The sequence below is a fragment of the Xiphophorus couchianus genome, chromosome 5 (genome assembly GCF_001444195.1).
Source record: "Xiphophorus couchianus chromosome 5, X_couchianus-1.0, whole genome shotgun sequence".
NCBI classification, from domain to species: Eukaryota; Metazoa; Chordata; class Actinopteri; order Cyprinodontiformes; family Poeciliidae; genus Xiphophorus; species Xiphophorus couchianus.
Window position 1 is genome coordinate 4,526,531 of NC_040232.1, and position 19,100 is coordinate 4,545,630.

At 41.4% G+C, this 19,100-nt stretch overlaps 1 protein-coding gene across 4 annotated transcripts in view; it reads right to left on the reverse strand.

The window, feature by feature from the left end:
• The window catches only part of inpp4b (inositol polyphosphate-4-phosphatase type II B), a 198,999-nt gene that overhangs the window by 26,443 nt on the left and 153,456 nt on the right, over nt 1-19,100 (reverse strand). For all 4 annotated transcript variants that reach the window (XM_028016222.1, XM_028016220.1, XM_028016223.1 and 1 more), the window contains 3 exons: nt 14,161-14,344; nt 4,750-5,049; nt 2,126-2,264 (listed from right to left, as the gene is read on the reverse strand). In XM_028016222.1, the coding sequence (XP_027872023.1) occupies nt 2,126-2,264; nt 4,750-5,049; nt 14,161-14,344 (623 nt within the window). The remainder of the gene's footprint in view (nt 1-2,125; nt 2,265-4,749; nt 5,050-14,160; nt 14,345-19,100) is intronic.

The following is a 19,100-nucleotide window of genomic DNA, read 5'->3' on the forward strand; positions in this document are numbered from 1 at the left end:
TCGCTGGGAAATGTAGTCCCAAGGTGGAACAAGAAAATGTTCTACATGTCAAGGTGTCTTTGGACCAGATAAGATAAGATAAGATTTATTGTCATTGTCATCAACAGATTACAACGAGATTGAGATTTGCTCGACTCGAGTTAAGATGCAGGTTATGTGTATATACATAATATACAAAGATCCAGACAGGAATCCTGAAGTTAAAACCAAACTGCTTACAGGGGAGTGAATGTGAGTGTTTGTGAGTGTGCATAGGTGAATTGTGTAAAAGTGCTTTAACTGGATATATAAAATAACAGCATAAGTAGGTAGGTAGGGGAATCCAGCAAGTGCTGCTGAATTAAAACCACAGGCTCTCGCTGGGTTTGCGAGAGCGCAGCAATGCTGAACATTGTTGCTAGAAAGTGCAGCTTTGCATCCATAACACAATTGTCTTATAAAAAGACCTCAGTATTTGTTTTTCTAATTAAAAAAGGCCAGAATACATCATATTTTGACACTCAGAAACCTAAAATTCTTCAAGGTACGATAGTTAACATTAAATAGTTTTTATGGCAGGTGAGTAATATTCATAGCACAACTGTCTTATAAAAAAGGTTATCGTGTTATTTTTATTTAAAAAAGCCAGAATTGATTATATTGTGGAGCTCAAAAACCCAAAATCTTGAAAGTATAAAGCAAAAGACAGTCAGCTTTAAATAGTTTTTCATGGCATATAAGTAATATTCAAACTAGTGCTGCCAATCAGACTAATCAGACTCCAGCACTGTGATAAATCACAATTAATCACCATGCTTAACTTTGTCAGACTGAGATATAAAAATGTGCGTTTTCAATAAATATTTAAGAAAATGTTTTATCGTCTCAAAACGATTTTCTGGGATTTTCTATTCACAAAGGTTTGGAAGAAGTCGTTTTGTTTAAAAATTTAGAAATGTTAACTATAAATTGGTTGTGCTTCAGTGGAAGATTAACGCATTAACGTTGACAGCTGACATTCATACACAATACTCTGAAATAAAAACAACCCATGGAGTCAGACCCTCTCAAACCTACAATATCTGCAACTTTTAATGAATAATTACTTCCTTGTCTGGAGTGGAAATTTGGTAAATGGATGTGTGTTGCAGCAGATGAAGACAACACTCTTCTTTTCCTAAATGATCCTGCAGGAAATGTGGAAGAACTTTATCAAAGTAAACAGGTAGACAAATTTCTCCTCAACTACCTACAGCAGCCTCACAGTTTGTGACATTTGTTACCTGAGGATTATGAAATCATTGGAATCTGGGAGCAACAACCCACATCTGAAGGGCAAGGGGAAAAGGCACAGTTCATGCCACGGCAAGAACAGATTGCTCATACATAGAGTCAGAAGCTGCAAGCAAGATATTTTCCATTCAAGAAAAATTCAACCTTGATTTTTCTATTCATATTTACTGTTAATACAAAAAGTTTGAAGTCCACAAATCATATAATTTGAGTCAATAACTGCTCAACATAATCTTCCTTTTGTTTACCCATTAACTGCAACACCAACTCTTTTTTCCCCAGTGCCTGAGCCAAATGAATGAGAGAGTGATTGCACATCATTATTTTAACTTCTTTTCCAACCACCTGTGTTGGATTATCTTGAAGTCACGTTTCAGGACCAGACAACACACTGCTGTGAAAATACTAAAATACTGCAGACAGGCTCAGAGTGAACTGTCAGAACATTTTGACAGCTGTTCTTGTTAAAACCTCACATGTAAAACAAGGACTGTTTGCGCAGAAAACTGAGCCTTGCACAATCTTTACAAAAATGTTATGACATCTGATGAGAAAAACAGGAACAGGAATTCTGCCAGTATTTGAGTTTTTGAAATTACAATTTTTGTCTTTTCCATCGATGCCCCAGAGAATATTTCAAATGTATCATCATCATCGATCACTTTCAACTTCCTTCTTCACTGCTCTGAGATAACTTTTTTGTTTTATGTCTCTTCTCAACTTTTGCACATGAACAAAATTACAACAAGATACAAACCAGAACCCAACTGAAAGGGAAAACCTGTACTCAGTTTAACCTTTTCAATTCCAAACTGTAAGCCTTGCAGGTAAAACGGCGTAAACAGCGTTTCACCTGGGTTGTGTGAGGTGATGACATCAGCAAGCTGTTGCTCCGGCGCTGGCTCTGGTTTGCTGTTGTCACCTTCGAGGAGTTTATCCACCATGGCGATCACACAGTTGAGACATTTGGCGACATTGGCCCAAACCCTATCCTGAGGAAGAGATCACACAGCCACCAATCAGGCCAGATCAGCTTCACTGATTCTGCTTGTCTGAGGCAGCAAGATGGAAAGAAAGCCAAAGAAATAAAAACAAAGAAAACGAAACACAGCAAAAACTCTCTTTGTGTTCAACAGATCAAAAGGAAAAGGCTGTATGGATTATGCTCAAAGCATTTCCTTTGTTTCTTCCATTTCTTCTCTTTATTCTGGGTTTCAGTGATGAACTGAGGCTCATTTTTCTTTGTGTGTGTGTGTGTTTGCATATGAGACCAGTGTATTTCTTTTTTATTTATTGGTTAAAAAAACGATTCAAGTGGTTTAAATGCAAAGAAATAATTTAATCAGTGTCTCTGCTGTCAGTGTGACAACAGCTGTTTTCACAAACAAACAAAGCTGCCTGAACGCTCACTTGAGAAACTGGCTTAGTTTCAATGATAAGATTATTACACAATAATCCTGCACACTCAGTTTGTCACAGTGAAATATTCTAATTCCTGGGAAATTAATTTCCACTAAAATGAAGGAAAATGTCCAGCGTGTAACTAAATTTTCCCGGTAATTGACATGATTGGCCAAAACATTGACGTCTGTTTAAAACAGTAAAATTTCCTTCGTTTGCTGAGAGTTTTATGATTATGCTTATAATTAGTTTTCTGATTAATATACAAGAAATAAACTAAAATCTACATAACATTTACTGTAAAATATCTGTGTGGCAGTTTTACCAAAACAATCTTTTATTAGATTATGTAGTTGTGCAAAGGTATTAAACCACCTGATATAAGATTAGGTTCTTATAAAAAGGCTACTTTAACCTTTTAAAGCAGCCTGGATATATAAAGATCATTAAAACTTTTCCCTAAAACTGATTTTTGAATGTTTTATTGTCCAATCCTTATTCAAAAAGTCGTCTGCTAAACGTTTGGAAGCAAAATGTAGATTTTAAGACACTTAATCTACTTTTAAGAAGAAGCCTAATTTTTTTCTTGCCTTGGTTATTCTGAGCTATTTCTGTAATAGACCATTTTTCTTTAATACAATATTTTCTCTTACAACTCTCCATTTGCACATTATTTGCAGTTCCTGCTGCCATTCACTTTGATTTCTGTTTTATTTTAATTGAAGAAACACCTGATGTTCTGTTTGGCTGCATCTTGCCTGGATGTACTTGTTGACTGAACTGTAATTGGCTTAGATTCCTAAGAGAATTTCTCATTTCTTTTTATGAGAAAGATTCTGTTAATCTTTCTCATAGAAAGTGTTTCTGTCTCAGTGATTCTGAGTTTAGATTGGTCACTTTTCTGGACAAAGCCATTAATAGAGCTACATCTGGCACTATCAGTGTAAATTTACGGTTTTTTTCTTTCATACTCCTAGTACGTCTGGTCCAGTTCTTCCTTGTGTAGCTTTTTTCCCCTGAATCAAGCTATTGACAGATCTATTGCTGATTTCAATGCTCCTCAACCCCAGAGTCAGTTGGAGGTGATCAGGGTTTCTCCCACTCTCACCCTCTGCTCAGGAGGAAGGCTTGCTGCCAAGTCAGTGGCTCATCCACTCTGCAGGACTTTGTAGATATTTTTTTATTTACCCTTTTGCATTAAATTTGACTCCGTGTGTTATAATTTGAGCTGAATCTGACTGTGTTTTCAGATTCTACTGGAATTAATTGGATTTGAACTGAATGCTGGACTGAATTTGACTCCATTTAGTTAGATTCAAACTATTTGCTTTCAAAAGGGCGTTGAGATTAGATCTAATGTTAATTGGGCATGTATAAATAACCTGAACTAAATTTAATTGGATTAAATCACTTTTAATTCACTGTGTTTGTCATTTTCAATATTTTCGTCTATAATATGTGTCAAACTCAAGACCCGGGGACTAAAACCACAAAGTGTTTTTATGTGGCCATCTGGAATATTAAAGGCACATAAATAGTATCATCAAGATGGCGGTTGTGTGCTTGAATATTATTTTATCAATCAACTCAAAGCAGTTTATATCTGTATGTTGCTAAAATTTATCAATCAGTCCCTCTAGTTTTTGAAGTTATTTTTAGCCAGTTATGAGGCACAGTGGTAAAAGTTACTCAATGGGTTGTTGCTAGGTAACCAAAGAGTGAGTGAGTTAGTTGATGCCACCAATCTTGCTTAGCTGGCCATGAGAGGTTGACCAGCTAGAGCCTTTCCTCTGCCTACATTTCCCAGAATGCTGCGCGGTTCTGGATCCAAGTTCAGTGAATATTCTCTATATTGAATATTGAATCAAATGTATTATAAATGGATGTTGATAACGTCTCCATTGTGATATATATTGTTATTGATTTATTGTCCAGCCCTACCCCTGACCTACAATAACTCAATATTTTAATGATATATTTAACTGGTATTCACACCTGTTTTGTCCTTAGTAGAAAGGGAGTTGTGGTAAAAGTGTTGTAGAGGGTAATAAGTTGAAGAAGTATCCGGATACCAACCCATTCCTCCTCGTCATACTCTTTGTGATGTGGTATGGAGTCTTGGTGCTTCAGCGACCCGCCGTCTCCTCCTTTCACATTATTACACGCCACCGGGCTTTCTGTGTCAGGCGTGGCCGGACTGTGGCCCGGTAGTCCTTGGACCGGACTGTGATTCAGGTCCCCACCCTGGCTTTGCTGGTGACACAGCACTGGAGTTTGCTTCTGGCTCTTGGAGACGTACCCGGGCCGGGCCGCGTGCAGCGCTAGCAGGGCGCTCTTGACCAATTCGTCCTTAAGCGTGTGGACAAACTGCTCCGTCTGCAGCAAACGAAGAAGGAAAGAGATTGGAAAAAAAAAAACAGACAGTGGAAACTACACAACAAATAATAATGGAAGTGCTGAAGAAACAAAGCAGACAGGGTGTGTGAGACAGGAAGGGCCGTCACGTCGGCGAGGCGGAGTGGGTTTGAAGAAAATACCAAGAAGTATTTACAGAGGAAGAGAAAAGAAACAAGGAAAATGAACACAGTTCTTCAGTATAAGGAAGACGCTCTCCATTACCTCACCTCAATGGAAGAGGAGAATAACAGCAACAAACAACAAACAATTCAATTACTCCTCCTCCAGCCTTCCTCTCCAAGGAGCCCTCCCCTTCTGATGTCAAATTCACCAGCTACTGTTTGCTGCTGATCATCCTGGAAGCTGCTGCGACTCCCAGGAGCAACTCAGTTACCAAAGCTGTTTTATCACCACAAAAATGCATCTAAACAAAACACAACAGCCAGAAAGCCAAAAGGAGACCTATGGGGTCTTTGCATACATGGACACAGTTCATATTTTTATGCTTCGACCCCTCCGATGTGGACCGAGTGCAGAGAGAAACTGCAGGGAGTTCTCCGCCAGCCCTGAAGAAAAGCACTGCAGTGTCAAATCTCCAGCCAGCTCTGGGCTGCATCCTGCACAGCTTTACAGGCTAGTCCAAACTTCAGCTGGCTTTGCCCCCATGAAGAACTCTGCTTTTTAAGAGACTGGGTGTAAAAGTAACCCAGTGGTTTTTAAGCAAATCGTGGTAACACTTTATTTGAAGGGGTGTGCATAAGACTGACATGATGCTATCATAAACATAACACAACCAGTCATAAAGATGAAGGAGTCTTCATAAATGTCATTCGGTAAATAATGACACTTTTAATGGAAAGTTGCATTGAAAGTCCATTAAAACGTGTCAATTTTTCATTATTTGGTAAATATTGAAACTTCTAATGCAAAGTTCCATTAAAACTTGCATTAAAAGACCATTAAAACTGTTAACTTTGCATTTGGTTATGTCATGTCATGTTTATGACAGAGTCGTGTCAGTCTTATGCACATCCCTTCAAATAAAGTGTTACTCAAATTGTCATTTCTAAAAATGGGGCTTCTTCCCTGGGTGACAAACTTTTTGGAAATGTCATCATCACTTCAATTTTATTAAAACAAAATAAAAAAACTTTTCTATTGAAACCTCAGGAAAAATTGACAAATTTTCTCACAAACTGATAGTTTCAATGTAGAATTTCCATGTTTTTTCTCAAAAATTTTTTACATTTACTTCTCCATAGCCAAATATTTTTGTTTCTGCAATGGCTCTACAACTCCAATAGTCTATTTCAAAGAGCATATATCTTATGATGCAATTTGCCATGAATAAAAATACATTTACTTACACAGAAAAGCTGCTGCACATAAATGAGTGAAAGATGAAATATCCAAACAGCCAAAAGAAGAAAACAGATGCAAAAACTACAACGTTTGGCAAAAATTTGAGATTCAAATCAGGCTGAAATTAAGCTCTGCTTATCTGACCTTAAAATGAATTTGCAACCTGAGTTCAAGTATTAGTCACTTCTCTAAAGTGAGTTCACAAAGTAAAATATTGTATTTAAAATTTAAGCTTGATCAGAAGGTCAAAGCACTGGTGATTCATTGAAAATTAACAAGATAAAACCATGATCAAAAAAGAGTGGTCCAAATTGTCTTGGTTTATTGCAGGAAGTGTAGATAATGTGTTTAAAATGTTAAAAAGAAAATTGAAGATATGTTTTAAGGCCAAAGATAAATGGTGCGCATCTCTGCAAAAAATACTTCTTTGTGTAATTTATCAACATCCATCTTTGAAAAGGCTGAAACGCTGAGCATCCCTGAAGATAAAGAGTTGGTTGTCTTTCTGTAGGTTGCAGAATCTGCTGATCTGATCTGGAATGAGGAGCATCTCAGTCTGAAAGCGCCTCAGCGCGATCCGACTGCAAAGAAAAAATGTTATCTTTGATCTGGGAAAGAGAAGAAACATAGAAATCCATTCACACTCAATGATTTCCCCCTGAAGGATGAGCACATTTGGGTTCTTAAAAATAGAACTTGCTCAGTTCTCTTCTAGTTACTTTGTTTTAGAAACAGGAATGAAACTGGCCAGATCTCAGCTACTACTTAAGATGGTATATTTCCACATATGTAGATGGATACAGATCAAATCCCACAGTTTCTCATTTTTCTTTTTAACGTAGCAAACCAGGAACATGGTAACATTCCAAGGACACAGCTGAAGGCAGGGAAGATTAGTCCGTTCACTGTGATTATCATCAGCGTGACATTATTATCATCATCAACAGAATCATTATTATATAAAGACAAGAAACTTTTTTTATACCCAGAGCTAATCAAGAAGTAGAAAGGCGCTGACTTACTGGAAACAGTGAATAACGATAGTTGAGGCAGACCTTGGAAAGATCTTGGAAAGAATTTTTTTTACTCTACATGCTGCGCTCCTTATTTAGACAAATCTGTATGTTGCTGCTCTGTAAGACAAGCCCTTAATTAAAAAAAATATTAGAACAGTTAATGGTCTTAGTGCAAAACAACACTAAAATACAAGTAGTTGCTTGTTCTGAAATGAGACGAAACGATTAGAAGCTGAGACGAGGCAAGCAGCGGTGAATACCAACTCACAGCAATAAAAACAATCAAACACCTTACAGCTACTAAAGGTATAAAATGCAAATAACTATACAAACACTAACAGAAAAAACATAATCTGTTCCAGTAAAATAAACAGTCTGATCTCTAGAGGAATAAAATTACTTAGGTAAAAGCCATAATGATTTCTTAAACTAATGAATTAAAAACACAGATGGTCACATAATGGAAGGACACCTCACCACAGGGCAAACTGTACCCACAAGTGAAATATGACAGTGGCAGAATCATGACCTGGGGTTACTTTGCTTCAGATGGAGCTAGACTTGAACAATTTCAAGTTAGAACAATATCCAAGTCCAGATGTGGGATACTGACAAACTCCTACCAAAGAAGACTGAGTCTAAAGGTGCTTTCATAGTGTTTTTAAGTCATATTTAGGAGAATTTTATACACAAAGTATGAATGTTGCAGGAATTTCTGAATAAAGGTTTGTACTGCCAATATCGTGAAAATGACTTAACATTTTTTGCTTGCATTCAGTCAGTCTAAGGGCACTGGATTGGGTTTGTACTGTTCCAGAAATAGACAGGTTTATCTGAGAAAATGTGGGAATTTCATGAGGAATTACAAGGTTTTAATTTTTTTGGAATATCTGTTTTGATGCCATCCATTTTCAAAATGCGTCGTAATGGGCAAACCTTTCAGGAGTCTGGGCTGGACTTGGAACCCTTTGATAACTGCTTGCAGTTCTAGTTGTTTCAGGGTTTGCACAATACAGATGTTTAGTCTCAACAGGTGTTTTCGCAGGACAGCCTCAAAATGCTACCAAACTAGCTTAATGTTTTAGGTAGAATCTCAGAAGACTTCGCCTAACATCATCGTTTGTATGTAAAGATATGTCAGACTCAACACACAACTACCGTCTTAAAAAACTAATGGCTGATGGTAGCTTCATACTAAGCAGTTTGCTGAAGAGCCAGGCTAATGTTAGCGTGTTGAATCCTTTAATCTCCATGGCAACCATTCAGCTGTGCAAAACGCCCGCAGCGTTTTGCCCAAGCTGTGCCTCACAGGAGCTGTGCCTTCGAGGCACAGATCCTCCTCAGAGCTGCAGTTTTCAAGCTTCTGCCTCACAGAGCAGCTCTCCCCCGCGGCTCTAATACTCAGCTCCTTCAGACTAGCAGCAGCAATTAGGAAACACCTGGTGGAACTGTGCATATGCTGAGCTCATTATAGGAGTTACTTCTCATTGTAACGCTGGTAAAAACGTTGCTAAAGAGCTAATAAAGGAGCAATGTTGAGATGACTTCCTCAAAGTGGAGTTTCAGAAGGAGCAGGAGGTTTTAAAGGGACAGAGGCCCAATTTCAAGGAGGTATATTATGAAGTCAAATTCCTTTTAAGTTATATTTGATATGCAGAGCAACTGAAGGTAACACTAATTATTGATTATGCTATAAAAGGATGCAGAAAAACACCGCCCCTTTAAGCAAAGTACATAATTACGTTCAAAGCAATTTTCATTTTCATACCATTTTCATCAACATAAATAGAAACATTTGACATTTATGAGACTCCTTTCAGTCTAACTGATTTAAATGAAGGCAAACACATGGTGGAACCTTTATACTTGTTGTTTATTCATGGACTTTACAAGAAACACAAGTAAGAACTTTAAGTTTTGAATTTCTCTCCATCAACTCTCAGTAAAAGATTTTATTCAATAAATCGGTTATATATTTGACCACCTAATAGGGAACAAAAACCTGCATTTGTGGTACATTAAAACATTCCAGGCTTTACATGTTTACAAAGCTGCACCACTCAAAGTCTCTGCACACTGTTTCAGGCATGTGTCTGCATAAAAATGTTTGTGTGCTGCTCCTTCATCATGGACTTTGGGATTTGAAGAGAGAGAGAGAGAGATGTCATCATCAGCTTTCTGACAAACACACAAACCCGTTCACATTTCCACCTCCTGCTGCTTCACACACAAACACAGACAAACCCAGCTTGAGATTTTAATCAGCGCGCGGCCCTCCTTGTGCTGACCAGGCCAGGGGCTTGCTCGGCCAGCGTGTGCGTGTCTAATCAAGGATGAGAGGAAGCGGTGACGGAGCGAATGTACCAATTAAGGAGGCTGATTGGGCTCTGTTCCACAGTGGCACAAACAATCTCTCCCACAACAGATTGCAATCTGACAGCACCAGATGTAATTCATTAATTATACTGATAAAAAATGCTCCAGCTCCATAAACCACCATACCACACTTGTTTGCATTTGTTTAGTTTTTTTTTGTGGGAGATTGTCTAGTAAGCTGAAAGATTAAAAATCGTTTGTGGAAACTTTTACATTTTTGAGTATATTATTTTCAACACAAACCTGTTGGCAGAAAAGTGCAGCTTGTGTGAAATCCCCATTAAAATAAATGTTTACAGATTTTTAATTGTGTTTTTAGGTCACATTTTGGGGATTTTATCCATAAATTATGAATTTCATAGAAATTTCTCAATTCAGTTTTGTTCTTCCAAGACTGGAAATGGCATTTATTAATTTTTTGGTTGCATTCAGTCTAAGGGCTTTGGATTGGGTTTGTATTACTACAGATATAAACAAGGTTATCTGAGAAAATTTGGAAAGTTTAATGAGAAATTATAGATTTAAAAAAATTCATGTCAATATCATCCATTGGCAAAATACATTGTAGTGGCCAAACCTTTCAGGAGTCAGCGCTGTCGTGCAAATTTCCAACTTGTTCTTTCACCTAAGATTTCTATTAAACAGGAACTAAAATAATTATTCATGGACACTTTAACAGTTTTGGGTGTCTTCTTTTCAACACAAACTGTTGGTAGAAAATATGTAGAAAATCCCTTTGTGGGATGGGCTCCATGGGCTGCCACCTTATCGTGGTGGAGGGGTTTGAGTGCCCCAATGATCCTAGGAGCTATGCTGTCTGGGGCTTCATGCCCCTGGTAGGGTCACCCAAGGCAGACAGGTCCTAGGTGAGGGACCAGACAAAGTGCAGCCCGAAGACCCCAATGATGAAGGAAAACCTTGGACTTGGTGTTCCCTCGCCCGGACGCGGGTCACCGGGGCCCCACTCTGGAGCCAGGCCTGGAGGGGGGGCACGATGGCGAGCGTCTGGTGGCCGGGCTTTTACCCATGGAGCCCGGCCGGGCTCAGCCCGAAGAGGAAACATGGGCCCCCCCTCCCATGGGCCCACCACCCGTGGGAGGGGCCAAAGGGGTCGGGTGCACTGTGTGATGGGTGGCGGCCAAGGGAGGGGACCCTGGCGGTCCGATCCTCGGTTGCAGAAACTGGCTCTTGGGACGTGGAATGTCACCTCTCTGGTGGGGAAGGAGCCGGAGCTAGTGCGTGAGGTCGAGAGGTTCCGGCTAGAAATAGTCGGTCTCACCTCGACGCATGGCTCTGGTTCTGGAACCAGTCTCCTTGAGAGGGGCTGGACATACTTCCACTCTGGAGTTGCCCAGGGAGAGAGACGTCGGGCAGGAGTGGGCATACTTGTTGCTCCCCATCTCGGCGCCTGTACGTTGGGGTTTACCCCGGTGAACGAGAGGGTAGCATCCCTCCGCCTACGGGTGGGGGGACGGGTTCTGACTGTCGTTTGTGCTCACGGGCCGAACGACAGTTCAGATTACCCACCCTTTTTGGAGTCCTTAGAGGGGGTACTGGAGAGTGCTCCTCCTGGGGACTCCCTTGTTCTGCTGGGGGACTTCAACGCTCACGTGGGCAACGACAGTGAGACCTGGAGGGGCGTGGTTGGGAGGAACGGCCCGCCCGACCTGAACTCGAGCGGTGTTCTGTTGCTGGACTTCTGTGCTCGCCATGGATTGTCCATAACGAACACCATGTTCAAGCATAAGGGTGTCCATATGTGCACTTGGCACCAGGACACCCTAGGCCGCAGTTCGATGATCGACTTTGTCATCGTTTCATCGGATCTGCGGCCGTATGTCTTGGACACTCGGGTGAAGAGAGGTGCGGAGCTGTCCACTGACCACTACCTGGTGGTGAGTTGGCTCCGGTGGCGGGGGCGAAAGCCGGTCAGACCTGGCAGGCCCAAACGTGTTGTGAGGGTCTGCTGGGAACGTCTGGCGGAATCCCCTGTGAGACGGAGCTTTAACTCCCATCTCCGGCAAAACTTCGAACACGTCCCGGGGGAGGTGGGGGACATGGAGTCTGAGTGGACCGTGTTCCGTGCCTCCATTGTCGAGGCGGCCGATCGGAGCTGTGGCCGCAAGGTTGTCGGTGCCTGTCGCGGCGGCAACCCTCGAACCCGTTGGTGGACACCTTCGGTGAGGGATGCCGTCAGGCTGAAGAAGGAGTCCTATCGAGCCTTTTTGGCCTGTGGGACTCCGGAAGCAGCTGATGGGTACCGGCGGGCGAAGCGGCATGCGGCTCGGGCGGTTGCTGAGGCAAGAACTCGGGTGTGGGAGGAGTTTGGAGAGGCCATGGAGAAAGACTTCCGCACGGCTTTGAGGCGATTCTGGTCCACCATCCGGCGTCTCAGGGGGGGGAAGCGGTGCAGCACCAACACTGTTTATAGTGGGGATGGTGTGCTGCTGACCTCTACTCGGGACGTTGTGGGCCGGTGGGCAGAGTACTTCGAAGACCTCCTCAATCCCACCAACATGCCTTCCACTGAGGAAGCGGAGCCTGGGGACTCTGGGTTGGGCTCTCCAATCTCTGGGGGCGAGGTCGCCGAGGTGGTTAAAAAGCTCCTCGGTGGCAAGGCCCCGGGGGTGGATGAGATCCGCCCGGAGTTCCTTAAGGCTCTGGATGTTGTAGGGTTGTGTTGGTTGACGCGACTCTGCAATATCGCATGGACATCGGGGGCAGTTCCCCTGGATTGGCAGACTGGGGTGGTGGTCCCCCTGTTCAAAAAGGGGGACCGGAGGGTGTGCTCCAATTATAGAGGGGTCACACTCTTAAGCCTCCCTGGCAAGGTCTATTCAGGGGTCCTGGAGAGGAGGGTCCGTCGGATAGTCGAACCTCGGATTCAGGAAGAGCAGTGTGGTTTTCGTCCTGGTCGTGGAACACTGGACCAGCTCTACACCCTCAGCAGGGTCCTGGAGGGTGCATGGGAGTTCGCCCAACCAGTCTACATGTGTTTTGTGGACTTGGAGAAGGCGTTCGACCGTGTCCCTCGGGGAGCCCTGTGGGGGGTTCTCCGGGAGTATGGGGTACCGGGCCCTTTGATACGGGCTGTCAGGTCCCTGTATGACCGGTGTCAGAGTCTGGTCCGCATTGCCGGCAGTAAGTCGGGCTCGTTTCCGGTGAGAGTTGGACTCCGCCAGGGCTGCCCTTTGTCACCGATTCTGTTCATCACTTTCATGGACAGAATTTCTAGGCGCAGCCAAGGTGTTGAGGGGATCCGATTTGGTGGCCTCAGGATCTCATCTCTGCTTTTCGCAGACGATGTGGTCCTTTTGGCTTCATCAGATCGTGATCTGCAGCTCTCGCTGGATCGGTTCGCAGCCGAGTGTGAAGCGGCCGGGATGGGGATCAGTGCCTCCAAATCCGAGGCCATGGTCTTGAGCCGGAAAAGGGTAGAGTGCCTTCTCCGGGTCAGGGGGGGTGTCCTGCCCCAAGTGGAGGAGTTTAAGTATCTCGGGATCTTGTTCACGAATGGGGGAAGAAGGGAGCGGGAGATCGACAGGCGGATTGGCGCAGCGTCTGCTGTCAAGCGGGCGCTGTACCGGTCCGTCGTGGTGAAGAGAGAGCTGAGCCAAAAAGCGAAGCTCTCGATTTACCGGTCGATCTACGTTCCCACCCTCATCTATGGTCATGAGCTTTGGGTCATGACCGAAAGAACGAGATCGCGGATACAAGCGGCCGAAATGGGTTTTCTCCGTAGGGTGGCTGGGCTCTCCCTTAGAGATAGGGTGAGAAGCTCAGTCATCCGGGAGGGACTCAGAGTAGAGCCGCTGCTCCTTCACATCGAGAGGAGCCAGTTGAGGTGGCTTGGGCATCTGGTCAGGATGCCTCCTGGACGCCTCCCTGGTGAGGTGTTCCGGGCACGTCCCACCGGGAGGAGGCCCCGGGGAAGACCCAGGACACGCTGGAGGGACTATGTCTCTCGGCTGGCCTGGGAACGCCTCGGGATTCCCCCGGAGGAGCTGGAAGAAGTGGCTGGGGAGAGGGAAGTCTGGGCCTCCCTTCTGAAGCTGCTACCCCCGCGACCCGACCTCGGATAAGCGGAAGAAGATGGATGGATGGATGGATGGATCCCTTTGTGGGCCTCCGGTGAAACAGTTTACACCAACATAATCCACAGTCGACACTTAAACACCATCATTAAAATTAATTTGAAAATTAGGTATGAATGCAAATGAATTCTGACAAACTTTATCTTAAGAGTTTGTCTGTTGCTGTGGATTGAGATGGAGAGCAATGAAGAGGTAGCTGAGATGCAGGCGAAGGAAGATAGGAGATTTAGTTGCTGGCTCACCTTGTCGGAAAGACTCTTTAGTGCATCCTTGAGTCCGGAGGAGGAGTGTTCAAGGGCGGCCTGGAGGAGCTGGTCAGTCAAGCCTGTGATGAGGAGCTGGAGGAGACTCACGGTGCTGAGTACCTCCTGAGCTTTGGCTGTGTGCTGAGGGGAGTAGTAGATACACTGGTAGGCAGTGCTAAAGCTGTGATACAAGAAGAGAAAAAGAAGCACAAAAAATTAATATTTGAAGAGTCAAACTACAGCTGCATGGCTGTGAACTGAAAAAAGCGTCATCTTTGGAAAGATGTATGAAATTGGCCCAATTTTTAAATTAAGTCTGCTGTGATGTAAGATTTAAAGTCATGAGAAATTAGGACGTCCCATTAAATATGTATTTCTTTATTAGGAAGAGTTCATATGTTGATGTATAATGATTTAATATCACTTAAAGAACAAATGTTAGCCTTGTGTCACTTAATAAGTAAACGCTATCAACTTTTTCCTCAGCCTTCTAGCTGAGGAAAAAATAAAGACTCAGTTCCGCTAACAGGCTTAAATAACCTTCTAATAATTTTCTTTGGTAATAGTGTTCTATAGTTAGTTTTTATTTGATATTGTGAGATATGGTGCTACTTTGCAATGAGTGGGAAGCTAGGTATTATCTGCATATTCAAAATAACAATAATAACAAGCTTAAGAAAGGCACTTTATTTTGCCCTCTGCCAGTCTGATATTTTTCTGACCAAAGTTTCCCCCACTCCACACTCTTTAGCTGTGACAGGTTTTTTCTTTTTATTATTATTATTTCCAGCCTGTTTCAAGTTACCTGGCAGCATCACAATGAGATCAATATCTGGGCTTTGACTCCATTTCCCAATGCTCAGCCAGTGTTTGATGGAGTAACTGGTATGTTTTGGATAGCTGTCATATTGCAGTGTTCAGTTAAGTTCAGCTTTACTTATTTATTTTTACTTATCGTCCTTCAGCTCCTTCTGATTCACGGTATATTCACAGTGGATTCTATGGTGGTAAGTTAGGCAGATCCTGCGGCAAAATATCCCAAACCATGACACTTCCACCTGGAGTTAGATTCTTTTAATGGAGCAACCAGAATTTAACTGTATTCAATTTGTGTACAAAACATTACATTTCATCTGTCCATTAGTTTTTTGTCTACTTTCTGCCTGGCAGCCTATAGTCAGGTCAAATGTTTTTCTTAGAGAACAATACTTTGTTCTCTTAAACTTGGGCAGTCTTTTTCTGATTTCATCCACTTTCATACTAAAATTAGCAAGAGCCTGCTGAAGGTTCTGTGATCACAATTTCGGGTTTTTGGAGACCAGGAATGTTGGTAGTTGTTTTGAATGTTTCCATTTGCTAGACTGTTTTCCAGACAGTGGAAAGAATGATTTAAAATAGCTTTGAGTTCTCCCTTAATCCCTTTTGTCTCTTGGAAAAACACAATTGCAGTGTCGTAATTATTTCACTTTCCATTCCTTGCTCCTATGTTGGTTTGAAACACACAGCGAGAACTCAAAACTTGTAAAAAAAACATTGAAATGTTTCTGCCATTCCAAGTGAGACAAAAGAAGGAACAGAATAATTTGTCATGCAAGATATTTTCTTTTTTCAACAATTATTCAGGCCGACTTTTCTCTGAGTTTTTCCATTTCTCTTCCAGGCATGACTGTGGTTAGAAGATGCCTGTAGGTGAAAGAAATGCATAGTAGAGCTGTGAAATTACACAGTGAATTGCTTTGAGTTTGGTTGTGTTGCAGTTCAAAGCAGCTCAAAACAAAACAGTAGAAAAATGTATTACTCCAAACACTGATTTTAACATTATTTAACACTAGCAATACTATTTGCATACCAGTTCTATATATATATATATATATATACGTATTGCATTTAAGTGCTAGAATTGCCACTTATAAACTCATCTACTGAGAAATAGGAATATTTGTTCAATTAAAAATGTGGGTTTTTGAGCAGAAGGACCAGGGTTGAATTAGGAACAGTAGATATTTGTGTGGGAGGAACTAAATCAGAAAGAACTGGAAAATATTTTTCAGGATGAGCAGAATACATCTGCAACCAAGCAGGTATGAATAAGAATTTGGAGTCAAAGGTCAGCATCTGAGAATGACAATGTAGAATTTTACTTTTAAATTGACATTTAAGGTTTCTAATACCTAAAAAAACAATTTACCCATATTGATCTATTTGAGTTCTCCCATCCAATAGGTAGCAGATTTAGCTTAAATCAAATATCCTACACTGCAATTTAATACAATAATAATGAAACTCAAAATGTCATTACCAATAGCATAAACATCTCCACTTAAATGTTAAAGCCATAATTTAATTCTGCATCTAAAAAAATGCTTTTATTTCACAAACCAAACTGTTATATGTGTGGTTTGTAGTCAGCCATTTGTCCAGAAACAGTAAGTATTCTGCATGACAGGAGTCAGTGTTTATCCATATAACAGAAAGTAATCCAGTCATAAGATTCAAAACATAAACAAATGATAGCAGAAGCTGCTCAGTGTGTTGGAGTCATGTAAACATCACAGCAAAGGTTTTTTTGGGATGCATTTTATCATCAGTTGGGAGGAACAGTTTCACAGCCTAAACTGTCAAAGTTGGACCTGCAGTCCAATGCCAACTCATTTGCATTCAATAAATAATTAATCCCTTTCCAGTCTAATCAAACATCCTCCTCTGCTCACGTTCCTGTGACTTTTAATGAGTTTCCTCTTACTTCTTTTTGTCTGATGTGATGTAGAGCGGTGCAGTCATCTCCCCCCCCAGGCTCGGTTGAAGTCAACTCCTCCAGGCTTTATGTAGGTCAGAACCCAGAGTCAGATGTAAACCTGGCTCCTAACGTTGTAGTTAAACATTTTGCATGTGAATCTGCCTTTTGAGGAACAGCCTTACCATATACATTGACATGCATCAAAATTTTCAAGGTCAAAGTGAATGTTGGCCATGAAAAACGTCTTCGGTAAGCTAATTTTCAAATTCTGGCCTTGTTGTTTTGCCTAATGAGGCCCCTGGAGGACGACCACCCAGAAAGTGGAAGATAATCAAAGCAATTATTGAGTGAAAGTAAAACATGGTGCGGTCACTAACGCAGAAGGCCATCTTTTCTACAAGACTACTTCTAATTTACCCATACCTTAAAGCGATTGATTTCTACCAAAGACACCTTCAAAAATGCAAAGAACAGTAAAATCCATTTTACCGCTTCATCCCTTGTGTGTTTACACTGATAAAAGACTATAAACGATCTTCCACAGGAGAAAAAAAGCTTCAAAAAGAAGCAAAGGAGAAAGGAGTTGCTTTACTCTGATTCAATAACAGCACTGTTGACTCATAAGTACAAATCCAATCCCATTAGGAAACATATGCAGACGGTAATGAATGCGAGAACCTGCCACCTGATGCTGAAAGGACAGAATTGATCCTTTCCAAGGCTGGCTTTGGCAGGGAAATTTAATTGCCTCATCAGGGTTGTTGTAAGTCCAAACAGGTCAACAAAGATTGCAAAGTGAGCGAAGGCAAAACAGCATAAATCTGTGAATGCAAATTTGATAAGAGGCCAAGGGGGTTGCACATTTCATTTCAGGCCTTGGGTATGTTTCCATCTCCAGCATATTTAAGGGCTTGTGTTCTGTGTGTCACGTTTTTAAACACCATGCCAAGACAGAAAGCTGCAATATAATCCAGATACAATAACCCAGCAGTAATTATTGCTTATGTAAGAGGTAAATATTTATGTTTTATTGAAGATGTGACAGAGAGGCGATTGGACTGCTGAGAAATATTAGATCCTAGTGCCACCGAGCTAAGAGGGCGGACAATTTTCCCAGAAAACAATATTTATGCTTGCCTGACTCGTCTTAATGTTAAATGATCACCTTTACTTGTTAGTTGTTATAAAAATGAAAATTACATTGAAATTATTCAAAGATTAGAAAAAGAAGAGATCTTTTTATTTACTCTGTTCACAATGACTTTATACGTGGTGGAAACGTTAACGTAATTAGACTTTGTAACATGAACACAAGTCATTTATCTAGTTATCTAGTCTAGTCTGGTTGCTACAAGAACGAGAGCTCAAAGAGCTATTAGTTTACATTTTTAATGAAAACCTCTAAAGAGACTTAAATTTGTGACTGATCTGTCATGATTTGTAGTGAGAGGAACCAAACAGAAGCAGGAGGCAGGAACAACCATGTAGAGAACATATTCATGTAGAGAGTCCAACATCAGTGGCAATGAAGGATGTGCTACCTCACACAAACTCAAGGCCCGGGGGCCAAATCCAGCCCGCGATAGCTTCTTATGTGGCCCTCCGGACTCCAGAGGAACGCAGAACAGCGGTTTGCTTAAATATTATTTTAGCAAACAAATTAAAGCAGTTTTTATCTCTTTACTGCTAAATTACATCAATCAGTACCTACAGTTTTTCAAGGAAATTCATGCAAAATCAACAGTTCATGTTATTTTATAATTGTGAGTTTATCAAAAATTTTCTTCAAAACTGAGACCAACATAGGGTTTAAGTGAAGCTAACTCCCACCTCCAGGGGGCAGCATTTGTTACTTCTACTACACAGCTGCCTCAACCTGACTTGGTATCAAATTATCGTCCGATTGATGTGAAGAGTGAGAAAAAGTCACAGTTATTGTCATACATAAGTGCAAATATTTTTGAAGTAGCGTCACAAAATCTGTAATTTCAATTACAGAGAAAAAAAATCACAAAAACAATCATGGAGGATGTAATCACTGTGAAAATATGTTAAATATCTTTTCATTTTAAGAAGTAATTGTCAAATGCAGACGGCTATTTCTTAATATTTTTTACAGTTTTTTAGTGGGTTTTATCAATATATTCTTGCACAATTGACCCTTTTAGAACATCCTGATGTGAATGTAATCCCAGTATCT